The sequence below is a fragment of the Salvelinus fontinalis genome, unplaced genomic scaffold (genome assembly GCF_029448725.1).
Source record: "Salvelinus fontinalis isolate EN_2023a unplaced genomic scaffold, ASM2944872v1 scaffold_0027, whole genome shotgun sequence".
NCBI lineage: Eukaryota > Metazoa > Chordata > Actinopteri > Salmoniformes > Salmonidae > Salvelinus > Salvelinus fontinalis.
The window spans coordinates 218,316-239,450 of NW_026600236.1; the positions used below are offsets into that span (position 1 = coordinate 218,316).

Here is a 21,135-nt window from a genome sequence, read left to right on the forward strand (position 1 = left end):
ATATAAACATACACACTTCCTGTACCATCATGTCTTAATGATCTATCATGGACAGTCAGTAGAAACTATTTTTCCTGTTTCTCATGAAGTGGGTTTATTTTATCACTAGACCACCCAGTGTTACTCCGAGGGTTGCATCTTAACTTACACCCTATTGCTTATATAGTGCACTACTTTTGTTCAGGGCCCATTGCACTCTGTAAGAAATAGGGTGTAATTTGTAACGCAGGCCCCTAATCCTCTTCATTCTCCGTGTGCCTGCAGAAGACTGACTGCCTTGGGAACGTACCCAGCTGCTACAGCTCTGTTTATGCACAAGCAACTATCTGAAGGGTTGTTGACTTTATTAAAGGGCATCAAGTATCTACTGATCTATTCCCTGGGTGTTCTCCTAGCTGCCTCTTCAACAAAAATAACATACATGGAATTTTCTTCTTCTTCTCCCCATTAAGTCTTCTCCTCTCCTTTAAGTGTTCTCATCCCCTTTAAGTCTTCTCCTCTCCTTTAAGTCCAGTCCTCCCCTTTAAGTCTTCTCCTCTCCTTTAAGTCCAGTCCTCCCTCTCCTTCAGGTTCTGTCTTCAGGTTCTGTCTTCAGGTTCTGTCTTCAGTAGCGGAACACCAAAAGGGGCTCCATGCCACATTGTATATTGGAGAGTTTCTTCTAGAACATTACCAATAGCCAGCTGTTGATCTGCCGTTTTGTTCACTTCAATCTCAGTTTTTCTTTTGACAAGAAAATAGCAAAATATTTTCTTGACAACATATGAGTATATATATATATATATACATATATGTATACGTATATATACAGTTGAAGTCGGAAGTTTACATACACCTTAGCCAAATACATTTAAACTCAGTTTTTCACAATTCCTGACATTTAATCCAAGTAAAAATTCTCTGTCTTAGATCAGTTAGGATCACCACTTTATTTTAAGAATGTGAAATGTCAGAATAATAGTAGAGAGAATGATATATTTCAACTTTTATTTCTTTCCATCACATTCCCAGTGGGTCAGAAGTTTACATACACTCAATTTGTACTTGGTAGCATTGCCATTAAATTGGGTCAAATGTTAAATCGGGTACCCTTCCACAAGCTTCCCACAATAAGTTGGGTGAATTTTGGCCCATTCTTCCTGACAGAGCTGGTGTAACTGAGTCAGGTTTGTAGGCCTCCTTGATCGCACACGCTTTTTCAGTTCTGCCCACAAATTTTCTATAGGGTTGAGGTCAGGGCTTTGTGATGGCCATTTCCAATACCTTGACTTTGTTGTCATTGAGCCATTTTGCCACAACTTTGGAAGCATGCTTGGGGTCATTGTCCATTTGGAAGACCCATTTGCGACCAAGCTTTAACTTCCTGACTGATGTCTCGAGATGTTGCTTCAATATATCCACATAATTGTCCGTCCTCATGATGCCATCTATTTTGTGAAGTGCATCAGGCCCTCCTGCAGCAAAGCAAAATCAAATCAAATCAAAATGTATTTGTCACGTGTGCCGAATACAACAGGTGTAGACCTTACAGTGAAATGCTTACTTACAGGCTCTAACCAATAGTGCGAAGAAAAGGTGTGTGTGTGTGTCAAAATCAAATCAAATCACATTTTATTTGTCACATACACATGGGTAGCAGATGTTAATGCGAGTGTAGCGAAATGTGTGTGTGTGTGTGCGTGTGTGTGTGTGTGTGTGTGTGTGTGTGTGTGTGTGTGTGTGTGTGTGTGTGTGTGTGTGTGTGTGTGTGTGTGTGTGTGTGTGTAAGTAAAGAAATAAACAACAGTAAAAAGACATAACAGTGAAAATAACAGTAGAGAGTTATATACAGTAGCGAGGCTATATACAGTAGCGAGGCTATATACAGTAGTGAGGCTATATACAGTAGAGAGGCTATATACAGTAGAGAGGCTATATACAGTAGAGAGGCTATATACAGTAGAGAGGCTATATACAGTAGAGAGGCTATATACAGTAGAGAGGCTATATACAGTAGAGAGGCTACAACAGTAGATAGGCTATATACAGTAGTGAGGTTATATACAGTAGTGAGGCTATATACAGTAGAGAGGCTATATACAGTAGTGAGGCTATATACAGTAGAGAGGCTATATACAGTAGAGAGGCTATATACAGTAGTGAGGCTATAACAGTAGAGAGGCTATATACAGTAGAGAGGCTATATACAGTAGTGAGGCTATATACAGTAGTGAGGCTATATACAGTAGAGAGGCTATATACAGTAGCGAGGCTATATACAGTAGAGAGGCTATATACAGTAGTGAGGCTATATACAGTAGAGAGGATATATACAGTAGAGAGGCTATATACAGTAGTGAGGCTATAACAGTAGAGAGGCTATATACAGTAGAGAGGCTATATACAGTAGAGGGGCTATATACAGTAGAGGGGCTATATACAGTAGAGAGGCTATATACAGTAGAGAGGCTATATACAGTAGAGAGGCTATATACAGTAGAGAGGCTATATACAGTAGTGAGGCTATAACAGTAGAGAGGTTATATACAGTAGTGAGGCTATATACAGTAGAGAGGCTATATACAGTAGAGAGGCTATATACAGTAGTGAGGCTATATACAGTAGAGAGGTTATATACAGTAGAGAGGCTATATACAGTAGAGAGGTTATATACAGTAGTGAGGCTATATACAGTAGAGAGGCTATATACAGTAGTAAGGCTATATACAGTAGAGAGGCTATATACAGTAGAGAGGCTATATACAGTAGTGAGGCTATATACAGTAGTGAGGCTATATACAGACACCAGTTAGTCAGGCAGATTGAGGTAGTGTGTACATGTAGATATGGTTAAAGTGACTATGCATATATGATGAACAGAGAGTAGCAGTAGTGAGGCTATATACAGACACCGGTTAGTCAGGCTGATTGAGGTAGTATGTACATGTAGATATGGTTAAAGTGACTATGCATATATGATGAACAGAGAGTAGCAGTAGCGTAAAAGAGGGGTTGGCGGGTGGTGGGTGGGACACAATGCCGATAGCCCAGTTATCCAATGTGCGGGGGCACTGGTTGGTCGGGCCAATTGAGGTAATATGTACATGAACGTATAGTTACAGTGACTATTCATATATGATAAACAGAGAGTAGCAGCAGCGTAAAAGAGGGGTTGGGGGGGGGGGGGTTGGGGCGGGTTGGGGGGGCACACAATGCAAATAGTCTGTTCAGGAGTCTTATGGCTTGGGGGTAAAAACTGTTGAGAAGCCTTTTTGTCCTAGACTTGGCACTCCGGTACCGCTTGCCATGTGGTAGTACAGTCTATGACTGGGGTGGCTGGGGTCTTTGAACATTTTTAGGGCCTTCCTCTGACACCGCCTGGTATAGAGGTCCTGGATGATAGGAAGGTTGGACCCAGTGATGTACTGGGCCGTACACACTACCCTCTGTAGTGTCTTGCGGTCAGATGGCTGAGCAAAGCACCCCCGCAACATGATGCTGCCACCCCTGTGCTTCACATTTGGGATGGTGTTCTTCGGCTTGCAAGACTCCCCCTTTTTCCTCCAAACATAACGATGGTCATTATGGCCAAACAGTTCTATTTTTTTTTCATTAGACCAGAGGACATTTCTCTAAAAAGTACGATCTTTGTCCCCATGTGCAGTTGCAAACCGTAGTCTGGCATTTTAATGGCGGTTTTGGAGCAGTGGCTTCTTCCTTGCTGAGCGGCCTTTCAGCTTATGTCGATAATAGTTTTACTGTGGATATAGATACTTTTGTACCTGTTTCCTCCAGCATCTTCACAAGGTCCTTTGCTGTTGTTCTGGGATTGATTTGCACTTTTCGCACCAAAGTACGTTCATCTCTAGGAGACAGAACGCGTCTCCTTCCTGAGCGGTATGATGGCTGTGTGGGTCCATGGTGTTTATACTTGCGTACTATTGTTTGTACAGATGAATGTGGTACCTTCAGGCGTTTGGAAAATGCTCCCAAGGATGAACCAGACTTGAACAAGAAATTTGTGGAGTAGTTGAAAAACGAGTTTTAATGACTCCAACATAAGTTTATGTAAACTTCCGACACACACACACACACACACACACACACACACACACACACACACACACACACACACACACACACACAAAGAGAGAGAGAACAAACATTTGATAAAACTATATGCATCAGTAACTAACATTAGCTGACCTCTCTCCTCCTCCTCCTCTCTCCTCCTCCTCCTCTCTCCTCCTCCCCTCTTCTCCTCCTCCTCCTCCTCTCTCCTCCTCTTCCTCTCTCCTCCTCCTCCCCTCTTCTCCTCCTCCTCCTCTTCCTCTCTTCTCCTCATCCTCCTCCTCCTCCTCTCTTCTCCTCCTCCTCCTCCTCCTCCTCCTCCTCTCTTCTCCTCCTCCTCTCTTCTCCTCCTCCTTCTCCTCCTCCTCCTCTCTTCTCCTCCTCCTCTCTTCTCCTCCTCCTCTCTTCTCCTCCTACTCTCTTCTCCTCCTCCTCCTCCTCTCTTCTCCTCCTCTTTTCTCCTCCTCTCTTCTCCTCATCCTCCTCCTCCTCTCTTCTCCTCCTCCTCTCTCCTCCTCCTCCTCCTCCTCTCTTCTCCTTCTCTCTCCTCCTCCTCATCCTCCTCTCTTCTCCTGCCCCTCCTCCTCTCTTCTCCTCCTCCTCCTCTCTTCTTCTCCTCTCTTCTCCTCCTCCTCCTCCCCTCTTCTCCTCCTCCTCCTCCTCCTCCTCCTCCTCTCTTCTCCTCCACTTTTCTCCTCCTCTCTTTTCCTCCTCCTACTCCTCTCTCCTCCTCCTCCTCCTCTCTTCTCCTCCTCCTCTCTCCTCCTCCTCCTCCTCCTCCTCCCCTCTTCTCCTCCTCCTTCTCCTCCTCTCTTCTCCTCCTCTCTTCTCCTCCTCTTCTCCTCCTCCTCCTCCTCCTCCTCTTCTCCTCCTCCTCCTCTCTTCTCCTCCTCTTTTCTCCTCCTCTCTTCTCCTCCTCCTCCTCCCCTCTTCTCCTCCTCCTCCTCCTCCTCTCTTCTCCTCCTCTTTTCTCCTCCTCTCTTTTCCTCCTCCTACTCCTCTCTCCTCCTCCTCCTCTCTTCTCCTCCTCCTCTCTCCTCCTCCTCCTCTCCTCCTCCTCCTCCTCCCCTCTTCTCCTCCTCTCTTCTCCTCCCCTCTTCTCCTCCTCCTCCTCTCTTCTCTTGTCCCTCACAGCCAGTAAGAAATCTGGAGAGCCGTTGATCATCTCAGACATTAAGAAAGGCAGCATGGCTCACAGGTACAGTATGATACAGGAAAACGGAAGGCTTCAGGCCACAGATTAATGACTTGAGTTAAATTGTTTGAGAGAGAGACAGTAACGTAGTCCTCCTACAGAGAGACAGTAACGTAGTCCTCCTACAGAGAGAGACAGTAACGTAGTCCTCATACAGAGAGACAGTAACGTAGTCCTCCTACAGAGAGAGACAGTAACGTAGTCCTCATACAGAGAGAGACAGTAACGTAGTCCTCCTACAGAGAGAGACAGTAACGTAGTCCTCCTACAGAGAGATACAGTAACGTAGTCCTCCTACAGAGAGAGACAGTAACATAGTCCTCATACAGAGAGACAGTAAGGTAGTCCTTCTACAGAGAGACAGTAACGTAGTCCTCCTAAAAGAGACAGTAACGTAGTCCTCATACAGAGAGACAGTAACGTAGTCCTCATACAGAGAGACAGTAACGTAGTCCTCATACAGAGAGACAGTAACGTAGTCCTCCTACAGAGAGACAGTAACGTAGTCCTCCTACAGAGAGACAGTAACGTAGTCCTCATACAGAGAGACAGTAACGTAGTCCTCATACAGAGAGACAGTAACATAGTCCTCCTACAGAGAGACAGTAAGGTAGTCCTACTACAGAGAGAGACAGTAACGTAGTCCTCCTAAAAGAGACAGTAACGTAGTCCTCATACAGAGAGACAGTAACGTAGTCCTCCTACAGAGAGACAGTAGCGTAGTCCTCATACAGAGAGACAGTAACATAGTCCTCCTACAGAGAGACAGTAACGTAGTCCTCATACAGAGAGAGACAGTAAGGTAGTCCTACTACAGAGAGAGACAGTAGGTAGTCCTCATACAGAGAGAGACAGTAACGTAGTCCTCCTACAGAGAGAGACAGTAAGGTAGTCCTACTACAGAGAGAGACAGTAGGTAGTCCTCATACAGAGAGACAGTAACGTAGTCCTCATACAGAGAGAGACAGTAAAGTAGTCCTCCTACAGAGAGACAGTAACGTAGTCCTCATACAGAGAGACAGTAACGTAGTCCTCCTACAGAGAGACAGTAACGTAGTCCTCATACAGAGAGACAGTAACGTAGTCCTCCTACAGAGAGACAGTAAAGTAGTCCTCCTACAGAGAGACAGTAACGTAGTCCTCATACAGAGAGACAGTAACGTAGTCCTCATACAGAAAGAGACAGTAACGTAGTCCTCATACAGAGAGACAGTAACGTAGTCCTCATACAGAGAGACATTTCCCACTAATTCACTAATGATACAGTTCAAAACCTTTCCCTGTTAATACCTCTATTCCTCTCTCTCTACCCCTCTCTATTCCTCTCTCTCTACCCCTCTCTAATCCTCTCTCTCTCTCCACCCCTCTCTATTCCTCTCTCTCTCTACCCCTCTCTAATCCTCTCTCTCTCTCTACCCCTCTCTATTCCTCTCTCTCTCTACCCCTCTCTCTCTCTCTCTCTCTCTCTCTATCCCTCTCTATTCCTCTCTCTCTCTACCTCTCTCTGTCCCTCTCTCTCTCTACCCCTCTCTCTCTCTTTCTCTGCCCGTCCCTCTCTAATCCTCTCTCTCTCTACCCCTCTCTATTCCTCTCTCTATTCCTCTCTCTCTACCTCTCTCTATTCCTCTCTCTCTACCTCTCTCTATTCCTCTCTCTCTACCCCTCTCTATTCCTCTCTCTCTCTCTACCCCTCTCTATTCCTCTCTCTCTCCACCCCTCTCTATTCCTCTCTCTCTCTCTATCCCTCTCTATTCCTCTCTCTTTCTACCTCTCTCTCTCTCTCTACACCCTCCATCTCATCCTCTCGCTACTACATTCCCCTCTCTCTACCTCCTCTCTCTCTTTACCCAGAACTGGTACCTTGGAACCAGGGGACAAGCTCCTGGCCATAGACAACATCAGACTGGAGAGCTGTTCCATGGAAGACGCCTGTCAGATCCTAGAACAGGCCGAGGACCTGGTTAAACTCAAGATCCGTAAGGACGAAGACAACTCTGGTGAGCCTTTGTTTTGGTGCCTGGCTGGGAGGCAGTTAAGAAGGAGTGTATGGAAGATGTCAAACACCTGCACAATGTTGAATGTTTCCATGCACTGTTTCAACCAGAAGGTCAAATCAAATCGAAGTTTATTGGTTGCAGACACGGTTTAGTAGATGTTATAGTGAGTGCAGAGAAATATTTATATTAATGGCTCCTAACAATGCAGTAAAATGTCAACCAAGTACACAAATAATTATTTTGATACTGATCAATTAAATTAGCTTATTGATCAATGAAGCAATAGGTATGATCATTGGAGAACTAAGGCAGTGATTAGTTTAACAAGCCAAATAAACACACCAACATGAAGGCAACGTTGGTACATTATGAACATATGTTGCAGTACCAGGCCGTATTGTGTGAACACGGGTTACAGTACCAGGCTCCACCACAGGGTGGCAGTATTCTGTGAACACGGGTTACAGTACCAGGCTCCACCACAGGGTGGCAGTATTGTCTATAGAAATATCCACAACCGTTTGTTCTCCCCGTCTGACACAATCACGATGCAACGATGATCACCTACCAGTAATCTAGTGTTTTAGACCCACCAATAGCTACATGATGAATGGTGGTAACCTGTTATATAGTTCATGCTCTCTAACAACTATCAAATGCAGCTCTAGGAATAGCAGATAGGTTTAATGATGTTGCTGTCTGACGTGATGAAAGTGTTGCTTTAGTCCAGCTGTATCTGAAGATGTCTGTTATCCTCCTCTCCTCTCCTCTCCTCTCCTCTCCACTCCTCTCCTCTCCTCTCCTCTCCTCTCCTCGCCTCGCCTCGCCTCGCCTCTCCTCTCCTCCAAACCTTTTCTCTCCCTTCTTACTCCCCAGTGGTGGGATCTGAGGACATGTTTCACACATGACAGACACTATATATACACACAAAAGTATATGGACACCCCTTTAAATGAGTGGATTTGCCTATTTCAGCCACCTTCTGTTGCTGATGGGGTGTATAAAATAGAGGGCACAGCCATGCAATCTCCATAGACAAACAATGGCAGTAGAATGACCTTATTGAAGAGCTCAGTGACTTTCAACGTGGCACCGTCATAGGATGCCACCTTTCCAACAAGTCAGTTCATCAAATTATGTCCTGCTAGAGCTGCCCATGTCAACTGTAAGTGCTATTATTGTGAAGTGGAAACGTCTAGGAGAAACAATGGCTCAGCAGTGAAAGTGGTAGGCCACACAAGCTCACAGAACGGGGACGCAGAGTGCTGAAGCGTGTACCGCGTAAAAATAGTCTGTCCTCAGTTGTAACACTCACTACCGACTTACAAACTGCCTCTGGAAGCAACGTCAGCACAAGAACTATTCGTCGGGAGCTTCATGAAATGGGTTTCCATGGCCGGGCAGCCTCACACAAGCCTAAGATCACCATGTGCAATGCCAAGCTTCAGCTGGAGTGGTGTAAAGCTCGCTGACATTGGACTCTGGAGAAGTGGAAATACGTTCCCTGGAGTGATGAATCACGCTTCACCATCTGGCAGTCCAATGAACAAATCTGGTTTTGGCTGATGCCAGGAGAACACTACCTGCCCCAATGCCAAGTGTAAAGTTTGGTGGAGGAGCAATACTGGTCTGGGGCTGTTTTTCATGGTTCAGGCCCCTTAGTGTCAGTGAAGGGAAACCTCAGCACTACAACATACAATGATATTCTAGATGATTCTGTGCTTCCAACATTGTGGCAACAGTTTGGGGAAAGCCCTTTTCTGTTTCAGCATGACAATACCCCCGTGCACAAAGTGAGGTCTACACAGAAATGGTTTGTCGAGATCAGTGTGGAAGAACTTGGCTGGCCTGCTCAAAGCCCTAACCTCAAACCAATCGAACACCTTAAAGATGATTGGAACACCGACTGCTAGCCAGGCCTAATCGTCCAACATCAGTGCCCGACCTCACTAATGCTCTTGTGGCTGAATGGAAGCAAGTCCCCGCAGCGATGTTCCATCATCTAGTGGAAAACCTTCCCAGAAGAGTGGAGGCTGTTATAGCAACAAAAGGTGTGGACCATCAGAGTCATTTATTATGGAAAGTCCTTCAGTCATCTTTCAAGTTGGATGTTTTTGGATGTTTGAGATATTTAGAGAACTGAATTATTATCTATGTTGTTTTGTTATGCCCTGAAGACATCCCTTGCTTCCTCTGTCTCTCTCTGTATCTCTCTATTAGCCTTTCTCTTTCTCTAATGGTCTCCCCCCCCCACCCTCTCTCTCCCTCCCCCCTTCTAGATGAACAGGAGACGTCTGGTTTAATCATCTATACGGTGGAGCTGAAGAGATATGGAGGCCCGCTGGGCATCACCATCTCAGGCACAGAGGAGCCATTTGACCCCATCGTTATCTCTGGCCTCACCAAGCGGGGCCTGGCTGAAAGGTGAGACCGGGGATCCTGCCCTGGCCAGTGGTTTCCTCAGGGCCCCTGACTGTGGGGTTAGAGCCTCTTCTGTATCTCCTTGCCCTACCCACTACAAGGCTCTGGGCTTGTCCAGTTAGGTAAATCCAAGAGGAGGCTGGTTCAGAGGTGAGACAAGGGGGGACAGAGGATATGGGGAAAGGGGAAAGTCGAGAAGGGCAGGGAACAAGAGAACAGAGCAAATATCATCGTTATTTTTGGCCTCGCCAAGAAGGGCCTGGCTGAGAGGTGAGACCCACTAGTTCCAGGCAGGTACTCTAGACCCAGGGACCCAGGCATCTGTTGCCTACCCCACAAAGGCCTCTGACCGTGGGGCTAGAACTGACCCGTCTATCCCTGTCGGCCCTGGTACTCTTCATACTTTTTTCTCCAAAGTATTTTCAGAAAAGGGTCGAGTAGGGAGGATGTGAGGAATCAAGGAAAGACGATTTGAGAAAGAGACCCAGGGTCGGTAAGGGCAGGAGGGGGCACTAGCCCCACGTTCAGGGGCCCTCTCCCTCTCCCCCTCTCTCCTCTCTCCCCCCTCTCTCTCTCCCCCTCTCCCTCTCTCCTCTCTCCCCCTCTCCCCTCTCTCTCTCTCTCCTCTATCCCCCTCCCCCCTCTCTCTCTCTCTCTCTCTCCCCCTCTCCCTCTCTCCTCTCTCTCTCCTCTCTCCCCTCTCTCCCCCTATCTCTCTCTCCTCTCTCCCCCTCTCTCTCTCCTCTCTCCCCCTCTCTCTCTCCTCCTCTCTCTCTCCTCTCCTCCCTCTCTCCAATCTCTCTCCCCCTCTCTCTCCCCTCTCCCCCTCTCTCTCTGCCCGATCTCTCTCCTCTCTCTCTCCTCCTCAACCCCCCTCTCTCTGGCCAATCTCTCTCCTCTCTCTCTCCTCTCTCCCCCTCTCCCCCTCTCTCTCTCCTCTCTCCCCCTCTCTCGCTGCCCAATCTCTCTCCTCCCCCCTCTCTCGTTCCTCTCTCCCCCTCTCTCCCTGCCCAATCTCTCTCCTCTCTCCCCCTCTCTCTCCCCTCTCCTCCTCTAATCAATAAGGGGCTATGCGTTCTATGGAAAATAATAAACGAGTGATTACAGCCTTGAGTCTTCTTGGGTATGACGCTACAAGCTTGGCACACCTGTATTTGGGGAGTTTCTCCCATTCTTCTCTGCAGATCCTCTCAAGCTCTGTCAGGTTGGATGGGGAGCGTTGCTGCACAGCTATTTTCAGGTCTCTCCAGAGACGTTCGATCGGGTTCAAGGCTCTGGCTGGGTCCCTCAAGGACATACTAAGACTTGTCAAGAAGCCACTTCTTCGTTTTATTGGCTGTGTGTTTAGGGTCTTGTCCTGTTGGAAGGTGAATCTTCACCCCAGCCTGAGGTCCTGAGAGCTCTGGAGCAGGTTTTCATCAAGGACCTCTCTGTACTTTGCTCTGTTCATCTATGTCCCTCGATCCTGACTATTCTCCCAGTCCCTGAACTCCAATCAACTTGTAGAAACATCTGAAGGATGATCAATGGAAACAGGATGCACCTGAGTTCAATTTCGAGTCTCATAGCAAAGGGTCTGAATACTTATGTAAATAAGGTATATATGTTTTTTAAATATAAATTTGCAACAATTTCTAAAAACCTGTTTTAGCTTTGTCATCATGGAGTATTGTGTGTAGATTGATTAGAAACAAATATAATTTAATCCATTTTAGAATAAGAAAATGTGGAAAAAGGGGTGTGAATACTTTCAGAATGCACTGTAGTTGCCTTGGTAACCAAACAAACAGGCTAGCTAGTTTAGCTAAACAAACCTTCGGTCCTATAGCTTCCTATTATGAACATCAAATTCAACAATTTATTTTTTTTATTTTTTATTTTAACGTTATTTTACCAGGTAAGTTGACTGAGAACACGTTCTCATTTGCAGCAACGACCTGGGGAATAGTTACAGGGGAGAGGAGAGGGATGAATGAGCCAATTGTAAACTGGGGATTATTAGGTGACCATGATGGTTTGAGGGCCAGATTGGGAATTTAGCCAGGACACCGGGGTTAACACCCCTACTCTTACGATAAGTGCCATGGGATCTTTAATGACCTCAGAGAGTCAGGACACCCGTTTAACGTCCCATCCGAAAGACGGCACCCTATACAGGACAGTGTCCCCAATCCCAATAATGTTTTCAATTCGACTTTTGCTTTCAAAAGCAGCTCAAACATAAAACATGTAAGAATGAACTATAGCCATTTAATTCTACCGTGCTGATATACCGTGCGTTATAGGGAAATCATTCAAGAACGTTCAAGAATACCCTTCAAGAAAATCAGAAACCAGGTGGTTCAAGCCCTGAATGCTGATTGGCTGAAAGCCGTGGTATATCAGACCGTATACCACAGGTATGCAAAAACAAAATTACTGTTAACTGTTCTAATTACTGCTCTAATTACGTTGGTAACCAGTTTATAATAGTAATAAGGCACCTCGGGGGTTTGCGGTATATGGCCAATATACCACGGCTAAGGGTTGTATTCAGGCACTCCGCGTAGCATCGTGCCTATAACAGCCCTTTAGACCCTTAGACGTAGTAAATTGTCCATATACCACACCTCCTCGCGCCTTAATTGCTTAACTAAACCCTGTATTTGAAATCTTTTTAAAAGCTTTGCTTGATTGAGTTTCTCTGGTGCAATGTAACTGATAGAATAGTCCCAAAAGTGCAAACCCCACCCATCTCGAAACAGGATCAATCAAATACTCAAAACCATTTGAGGTCATTTTGGGAGGCTATGTTTGTAGTATTGGTTTTCATTCCTATGGTATAAAAATGTGACTTTTTAGTTAACTTTAAAGGGGCTTAAATACACATTTTTGAACTGTTAAATTAATCATATATACCCATTGATTCTTGAAGAATATATATACCTTATAAATACCTCATGAGCTCAGTTCAACTGTCATAACCCCATCAGAACCCAAAATATAAGCTTGTTTTTACTCCAATGTGTCTCTCCCCCTCTCTCTCTCCACCTCTCTCTCTCTCCTCCTCTCTCTCTCCTCCTCTTCTCTCTCTCCACCTCTCTCTCTCTCCTCCTCTCTCTCTCCTCCTCCTCTCTCTCTCTCGCTCCCCCTCTCTCTCTCCTCCTCCTCTCTCTCCCCTCCTCTCTCTCTCCTCCTCCTCTCTCTCTCCTCCTCCTCTCTCTCTCCACCTCTCTCTCTCTCCTCCTCTCTCTCTCCTCCTTCTCTCTCTCTCCTCCTTCTCTCTCTCCTCCTTCTCTCTCTCCTCCTTCTCTCTCTCCTCCTTCTCTCTCTCTCCTCCTCTCTCTCTCTCCAATTCAAACAAACACTGTTACTTCAAAACATCTATCATGTTGATCTCCTGGATGGTCCCTTACATCCATAGCTCTGTCTATGAGTTTTAGAGCGGTTGTATTTCGTCAAGCTCCATCACTCGGATGTTTACCACAGCAAGTGGCCAGGCTAACGCTTTGTTAATGTTTCAGACTAATTAGGTAGACCTATTATGTATTTCTACTGCTGTATATAACTCATGTTTTTAAACCTGTTCTTTATGTTGGTTGGGTTATGCAGCAATCATGGAAAATCTAAGTTAGTTTAAAATCGATTTTCTCTCTCTCTCTCATCTATCTCTTATGTTTATCTTAGAATGACCCATCTTATTTCTTAGCCGCTATTATATTCCACGGAATACTGGCACATTACTGCCGTCTGGTGTAAACGGGGCCTGTCGTCTTTCTGTGTAGGACCGGAGCGATCCATGTGGGAGACCGTATTCTGGCAATCAACAGTGTCAGTCTGAAGGGCAAGCCGCTCAGCGAGGCCATTCACCTACTACAGATGGCCGGGGAGACGGTCACACTCAAGATCAAGAAACAGGTCGACAGTAAGTAAAATCAATCAAGTGTGTTTTTCACAGTTTCCCGGCCTAGAGCCCAAAGAGAAAGCAGGAAGACTGAACCACAACACGGACTGATGAAACAGATCTACGTGCTTGTCACGTTCGTCATACGAAGGAGACCATATAATATACATCTTCCTTTTAATAAAGAAGAAGACTGAACAAACTATTACAAAATAACAAAATGAACGTGAACGCTAATAGACACGAGTGCAGACATGCAACATCACATAGACAATAACCCACAAAACCAAAATGGAAAAATGGCAACCTAAATAGGATCTGACGATAAACAGCTGTCTCTGATTGGGAACCAATCTAGGCCACCATAGACGTACATTACCTAGACAATACCAAAACCCCATAGATATACAAAAACCCCTAGACAAGACAGAAAACACCCATACCACCCTCGTCACATCCTGACCTAACCAAAATAATAAAGAAAACAAAGATAACTAAGGTCAGGGCGTGACAGTGCTGTAGAGTTGTCAATATGTTTCGGTCTTCCTCAGGTGTCAGTCTGCACCTACCCAAATCCTGTGTATGTTTCCCTTTCCCAAGGATATCAGGGGAGACATCTGAGATGTAACTAGCCATTTGTAGTTTGACATTTAAATATATTAACAGCTACATGATACCAGGCAGGCTGTGTGAGTTTGACATTTAAACATACTAACAGCTACATGATACCAGGCAGGCTGTGTGAGTTTGACATTTAAACATATTAACAGCTACATGATACCAGGCAGGCTGTGTGAGTTTGACACGTAAACATACTAACAGCTACATGATACCAGGCAGGCTGTGTGAGTTTGACATTTAAACATACTAACAGCTACATGATACCAGGCAGGCTGTGTGAGTTTGACACGTAAACATACTAACAGCTACATGATACCAGGCAGGCTGTGTGAGTTTGACATTTAAACATACTAACAACTACATCAAACCAGGCAGGCTGTGTGAGTTTGACATTTAAACATACTAACAACTACATGAAACCAGGCAGGCTGTGTGAGTTTGACATTTAAACATACTAACAACTAAATGATACCAGGCAGGCTGTGTGAGTTTGACATTTAAACATACTAACAGCTACATGATACCAGGCAGGCTGTGTGAGTTTGACATTTAAACATACTAACAGCTACATGATACCAGGCAGGCTGTGTGAGTTTGCTACAGAGTTCTTCAGGTAGCTACCCTCTGATGCTGTTGCTATGGAAACTCTGCCTCCTTGGTCCAGGTTCCAGCTCAGATACATACTGCTTGTTGTCTTAGAGAATCCTATAACAGCTCATCTTCCTAATTCATGTGTGTATGAGGTTCCTGTGGTTTTAAGGTTTTCCTCCCCATAAAACCAGCAAAACATCATTATGTACAAAAAAAGGGAAATATAAGTAGGTAGTATAAGGTTTTTTTTTTAAATTGAAACTGTGCTGGAACCCCTATAAGTTCTTCACAGCTCCCCCTTTTAATAGATCCTCAAAGCGCCCCTTTTAATGGATCCTCAAAGCGCCCCTTTTAATGGATCCATAAAGCACCCCTTTTAATGGATCCTCAAAGCGCCCCTTTTAATGGATCCTCAAAGCACCCCTTTTAATGGATCCTCAAAGCGCCCCTTTTAATGGATCCATAAAGCACCCCTTTTAATGGATCCTCACAGCTCCCCTTTTAATGGATCCTCAAAGCGCCCCTTTTAATGGATCCATAAAGCACCCCTTTTAATGGATCCTCACAGCTCCCCTTTTAATGGATCCTCACAGCTCCCCTTTTAATGGATCCTCAAAGCACCCCTTTTAATGGATCCTTAAAGCTCCCCTTTTAATGGATCCTTAAAGCTCCCCTTTTAATGGATCCTCAAAGCTCCCCTTTTAATGGATCCTCAAAGCTCCCCATTTAATGGATCCTCAAAGCTCCCCTTTTAATGGATCCTCAAAGCACCTCTTTTAATGGATCCTCAAAGCTCCCCTTTTAATTGATCCTCAAAGCTCCCCTTTTAATGGATCCTCAAAGCGCCCATTTTAATGGATCCTCAAAGCACCCCTTTTAATGGATCCATAAAGCACCTCTTTTAATGGATCCTCAAAGCACCCCATTTAATGGATCCTCAAAGCACCTCTTTTAATGGATCCTCAAAGCACCCCTTTTAATGGATCCTCAAAGCACCCCTTTTAATGGATCCTCAAAGCACCCATTTTAATGGATCCTCAAAGCACCTCTTTTAATGGATCCTCAAAGCACCCCATTTAATGGATCCTCAAAGCACCTTTATTATTATTATTGTTAATAATACGCATTACAATAACACAATATTTTAGTTCTCAGTATTTATAAGGATTTTAGTGGCAATGCAGAATTTAAAAAATCTAAATCTGAGGTAAACTCCCAGCAGAGCCCCAAGTCCAATGGGTATATTCTCTGACGTGTTTGAGTACATAATATACTGTGTATTTGAGATTCGTAATGTACTGTGTATTTGAGATTCGTAATGTACGGTGTATTTTGAGATTCATAATGTACTGTGTATTTGAGATTCATAATGTACAGTGTATTTGAGATTCGTAATGTACTGTGTATTTTGAGATTCGTAATGTACGGTGTATTTGAGATTCGTAATGTACGGTGTATTTGAGATTCGTAATGTACGGTGTATTTGAGATTCGTAATGTACGGTATATTTGAGATTCGTAATGGACTGCGTATTTGAAAGTATTTGACATATACATATTTGACCCAGGTTTGGTATTTTCCTCCCACCCTTCAACATCTCTCGTATGAGAACATAGTTTATTAAAAACTTAATCAGCGTCCCAAGTGTCACCATATTCCCTATATAGTGCACTACTTTAGACCAGCCCTATGGCACCCTATTCCCTACATAGTACACTACTGTTAAACATAGTCCATGTGCCCCGACAACACGCAGAGACCCTTCTCTGAACAGATGTTTCTCTACTTCCTCCTTCCAGTGGCAGACGAGAAGAAGAAGGATGGAGAGATGGAGAATGATTTGAGTGACACGGAGGAGGTGTCGGACATGACAGACTCTCAGAAGACCAACAAGCTGTCAGAGATTTACTCCACCACCATTCCCAGTGTGGACTCTGCCATGGAGTCCTGGGACGGATCCGGCATCGACGCCGGCTACGGAAGCCAAGGTAAAGACTAGTGGTAGACATGGTGAGACCAGAGTTAGGGTTGTGGTTAGAGTTAATGATAGGTCTATACTTGGTTTATCACCATGTCCTGGGACGTCTCCGGCATCGATGCTGGCTACGACATCCAAGGTTTGACCCCACAAGGCAGCATAGACTCTATGGTTCTATAGTTGATATAATCTATGGTTCTATAGTTGATATAATCTATGGTTCTACAGTTGATATAATCTATGGTTCTATAGTTGATATAATCTATGGTTCTATAGTTGATATAATCTATGGTTCTATAGTTGATATAATCTATGGTTCTATAGTTGATATAATCTATGGTTCTATAGTTGATATAATCTATGGTTCTTTAGTTGATATAATCTATGGTTCTATAGTTGATATAATCTATGGTTCTATAGTTGATATAATCTATGGTTCTATAGTTGATATAATCTATGGTTCTATAGTTGATATAATCTATGGTTCTTTAGTTGATATAATCAATGGTTCTATAGTTGATATAATCTATGGTTCTATAGTTGATATAATCTATGGTTCTATAGTTGATATAATCTATGGTTCTTTAGTTGATATAATCTATGGTTCTTTAGTTGATATAATCTATGGTTCTATAGTTGATATAATATATGGTTCTATAGTTGATATAATATATGGTTCTATAGTTGATATAATCTATGGTTCTATAGTTGATATAATCTATGGTTCTATAGTTGATATAATCTATGGTTCTATAGTTGATATAATCTATGGTTCTATAGTTGATATAATATATGGTTCTATAGTTGATATAATATATGGTTCTATAGTTGATATAATCTATGGTTCTATAGTTGATATAATCTATGGTTCTATAGTTGATATAATCTATGGTTCTATAGTTGATATAATCTATGGTTCTATAGTTGATATAATCTATGGTTCTATAGTTGATATAATCTATGGTGTTATAGTTGATATAATCTATGGTTCTATAGTTGATCTAATCTATGGTTCTATAGTTGATATATCTATGGTTCTATACTTTATGTATCCAATTTGTCATGGTCCTTCCAGCCCAATAGGTTTGTACACAAGTGATTGTAATAGACCTATCACTCCAAATTGTCATTTATTCTATCCAATCCCCTTTCTGCCTCACTTCCCACCCTCACCTCTACCAACACCCCTTCTGCAGGGCCCTACAACCACCAGGCAGCAGGCATCGCCCTGCACCCCCATGAGTGGAGGAGCGCCAAGCAGAGGACCAGCCCCCCACCCCCGGCCCGCCGTATTAAGAACTACCCTTTCAGTGACGGTGGCTTCAGTGAAGACGACTGGGACAAACCGTCAGGGTAAGACTCACTGTGGAGACCACCTGCACGGTGTACATTTTAGGACACCCTCAAGCCTCATGCCAAACATCTCACCCCTCCTTGTATACTGTCTCCCTGAGGAGACCTCATGCCAAACCTCTCACCCCTCCTTGTATACTGTCTCCCTGTGGACACTGTAGAGCGTGCAGGACCTGTAGGTGCTATCTGCTGTACATCTCATATAAGCCTTCAGAGTAACACTCACTGAGGAGAGAGGCCCCATAGAGGAGCAAAGGCCTGTGCCTTTCCCCAACATGAACAGGTTTTTCAGACATCCTGGTTAGAAGATTGCTGGAATCAGGAGGAAAATCTGGAAATAAAGCTGGACTATGCCAACCGGGATTTATAGAAAACCTTGGAATTCTAGTAAAATTGCCGGAAGTTTTGCAGGTTGTAACAATGGCAGGTACTTGACCAGTTACAACAATGGTAGGCACCATAACAGTATCCGGTCTTTGTAGATTTCTACAATGGAAACCTCATGATCGTACTGAAACTTTGCAGGTTTGCAAAAAATAGGAAATCCAATGACAGTATCTGGTATTTGCAGGTTGCAGAACTGAACTATAGTTTGATCGTTTATAAACAGGGTTTGTGTAGCTAGTCCACAGAGTCCCGAGCAACCAATCATGACAGCACAGCTGGGTTCACAGCCTTTAAACTCTAATGAAGGCAGCTTGCTGTCGAAATGTTGGTATTCATGAAATGTTTTCATTTATGAAATGTTGAACTGTTGTTTCTGATAGTGTGCAGCTTTTCTTTTCACAGCAATGGGTTCACACAGCAATGGGATTCACAGAGCAATGGGATTCACAGAGCAATGGGTTCACACAGCAATGGGTTCACACAGCAATGGGATTCACAGAGCAATGGGATTCACAGAGCAATGGGTTCACACAGCAATGGGTATACAGAGCAATGGGTTCACACAGCAATGGATTCACAGAGCAATGGGTTCACAGAGCAATGAGTTCACAGAGCAAAGGGTTCACAGAGCAATGGGTTCACAGAGCCGCAAAAGGGCATGTCTGTTTTTTTTTTGCCTCTAGCTGTGTGACCTCAGAGCCGCTTGTGATGACACCATCACTAAACATCTTGAGTGATTCATGAGTGTCATGAACTGTAACTGCCAGCCAGGGCTCTTTCCCACATGATGCCGCTGATTCCGTGTTACGTTGAATAGAATGTCCTAATCCTCAAATGATCACTGAGCGATGGGGGCTTCAACAAAGATGACTGTGACTCACCTTCAGGGAGAAATCACTGGAACCCCTTAATAGTACCAGCCATTTTGCAGGTTTCAAAAATAAACTACAAACACTCATGAACTCAGAACTACTATGACTAGGTGTTTCATGGTAGTCCACAAAGTCCTGTGTAACCCTCATAACATCAAACACACCTAAAGCTAGATTCACAGATAGAGTTGAAAAAAGTAATGTAATTATTTCTAGACAGCTAAATAATTGGGGTGTGGCCTGCCCAGGGGTGAAAGTAGATCTAATTTCTTACCAGCACAGGACAGCCAAGTGCATGTAGAATTATTTATTTTTTTATAGCCTAGGAGGTGAAATCATAGAATTCCATATAGATCCGTATTAATTTAATATATGATGTTTATGGACCTTGTAGCCAAGGGGGTGAAATCATAGAATTCCATATAGATCCGTATTAATTTAATATATGATGTTTATGGGCCTAATAGCCTGGGGGTGAAATCATAGAATTCCATATAGATCCGTATTAATAAATGATGTTTATGGATATAGTAGCCAAGGGGGTGAAATCATAGATTCCATATAGATCCTTATTAATTTAACAAATTATGTTGATGGATATAGTAGCCTAGGTGTAGTAAAGGTTTGTCATATACATTTTAACCTGCAATACCTTTTAACATAGGCGACTCAAAGCTAATTTTCAACCATAAACACGCAACTTTATAATAAAGCGTTCCGTGCAAACTCTTATTTTGCAGACTTATGTAAGATAGCCTACTATTCATACTGTGAGTAAATGGAATAGTTATTGTGTAGGCCTAACTCAATCACTGTTCTCAAAACAAGACTGTTCAAAGTGGCGTAGACTAGTGATGCAGGGATTGACTCGTAACGCGTAGTCCCTGGCGGTTATATCCGCACGCGGCGGACGGGTCTTTAAATATTGTGCGGCGACGGGTTGAATAAAGAGAATACCTTTAAAAAAAAATTAATGAATGTATAATTCTTGTGCGATTTATATCTATAGGCTACGTTGAGGTTTTTCTTTCATTATTTTCGGCTAATTCAGTCGGGTTTTAGTGGGTGAACCTCAACTTCAGGGTTTAACAGTACACTCGCCAAATAGCCTACACAGCCAATCGATTTATAATGTTTTGGGGAACTGGGCGAAAAAAAATTACATCAGCCCACAGAGACAAAAAGTACATTGTCGGAGTTTAATTCAATAAGACAAAATCTACGGAAGGAAAGTTGATCATATTTGGTGAAGTGGTTAAAACAGGATGATAGCACTGCCAGCTGTGTTGTGTGTGTGACGATTGTGAGGCAATTCCACAGTCACAAGACCAGACTTCAAAAATAGGCCTATGGCATTTCAAGGGAACTGTAGACTACTGTTTTGATGGGTTAAATGGAAACTGACATCTGGACACTGACTGTAGATCTATAACCTCTCACAGAGCCTTAATATTAACTCCTGCAGAATTAAGCATTTATTGCAGTAAAATGATACACTAAATGTGGGCATAATTTGGACTTGGTAACAGGAGTGGCTAAATATGATTTATTTCTGTTGGTAACAGGAGTGGATAAATATGATTTATTTATTTCTGCATCTTGAGAGAATGCAATGCTCAATTAGATACCATCTGTAGAGGTTCTGTCTTCATCATAAAAGCAGCTAGCATTTCAATCACATAAAATATGCATCGTGGCCAAACTGAAATCTTTGGTCGTTTTCACAGCTTTATTTGTCCTTACAACCAGTCAAACGGATGTCATTTGGACATTTGGACACAGAAAAT

General features: G+C 43.6%; 1 protein-coding gene across 5 annotated transcripts in view; it reads left to right on the plus strand.

The window, feature by feature from the left end:
* Positions 1-21,135, plus strand: part of LOC129842263 (glutamate receptor-interacting protein 2-like) — a 217,966-nt gene that overhangs the window by 165,959 nt on the left and 30,872 nt on the right. For all 5 annotated transcript variants that reach the window (XM_055910746.1, XM_055910741.1, XM_055910744.1 and 2 more), the window contains exons 15-20: positions 5,185-5,248; positions 7,097-7,242; positions 9,522-9,666; positions 13,428-13,567; positions 16,558-16,746; positions 17,933-18,089. In XM_055910746.1, coding sequence (XP_055766721.1) covers positions 5,185-5,248; positions 7,097-7,242; positions 9,522-9,666; positions 13,428-13,567; positions 16,558-16,746; positions 17,933-18,089 — 841 coding nt within the window. The remainder of the gene's footprint in view (positions 1-5,184; positions 5,249-7,096; positions 7,243-9,521; positions 9,667-13,427; positions 13,568-16,557; positions 16,747-17,932; positions 18,090-21,135) is intronic.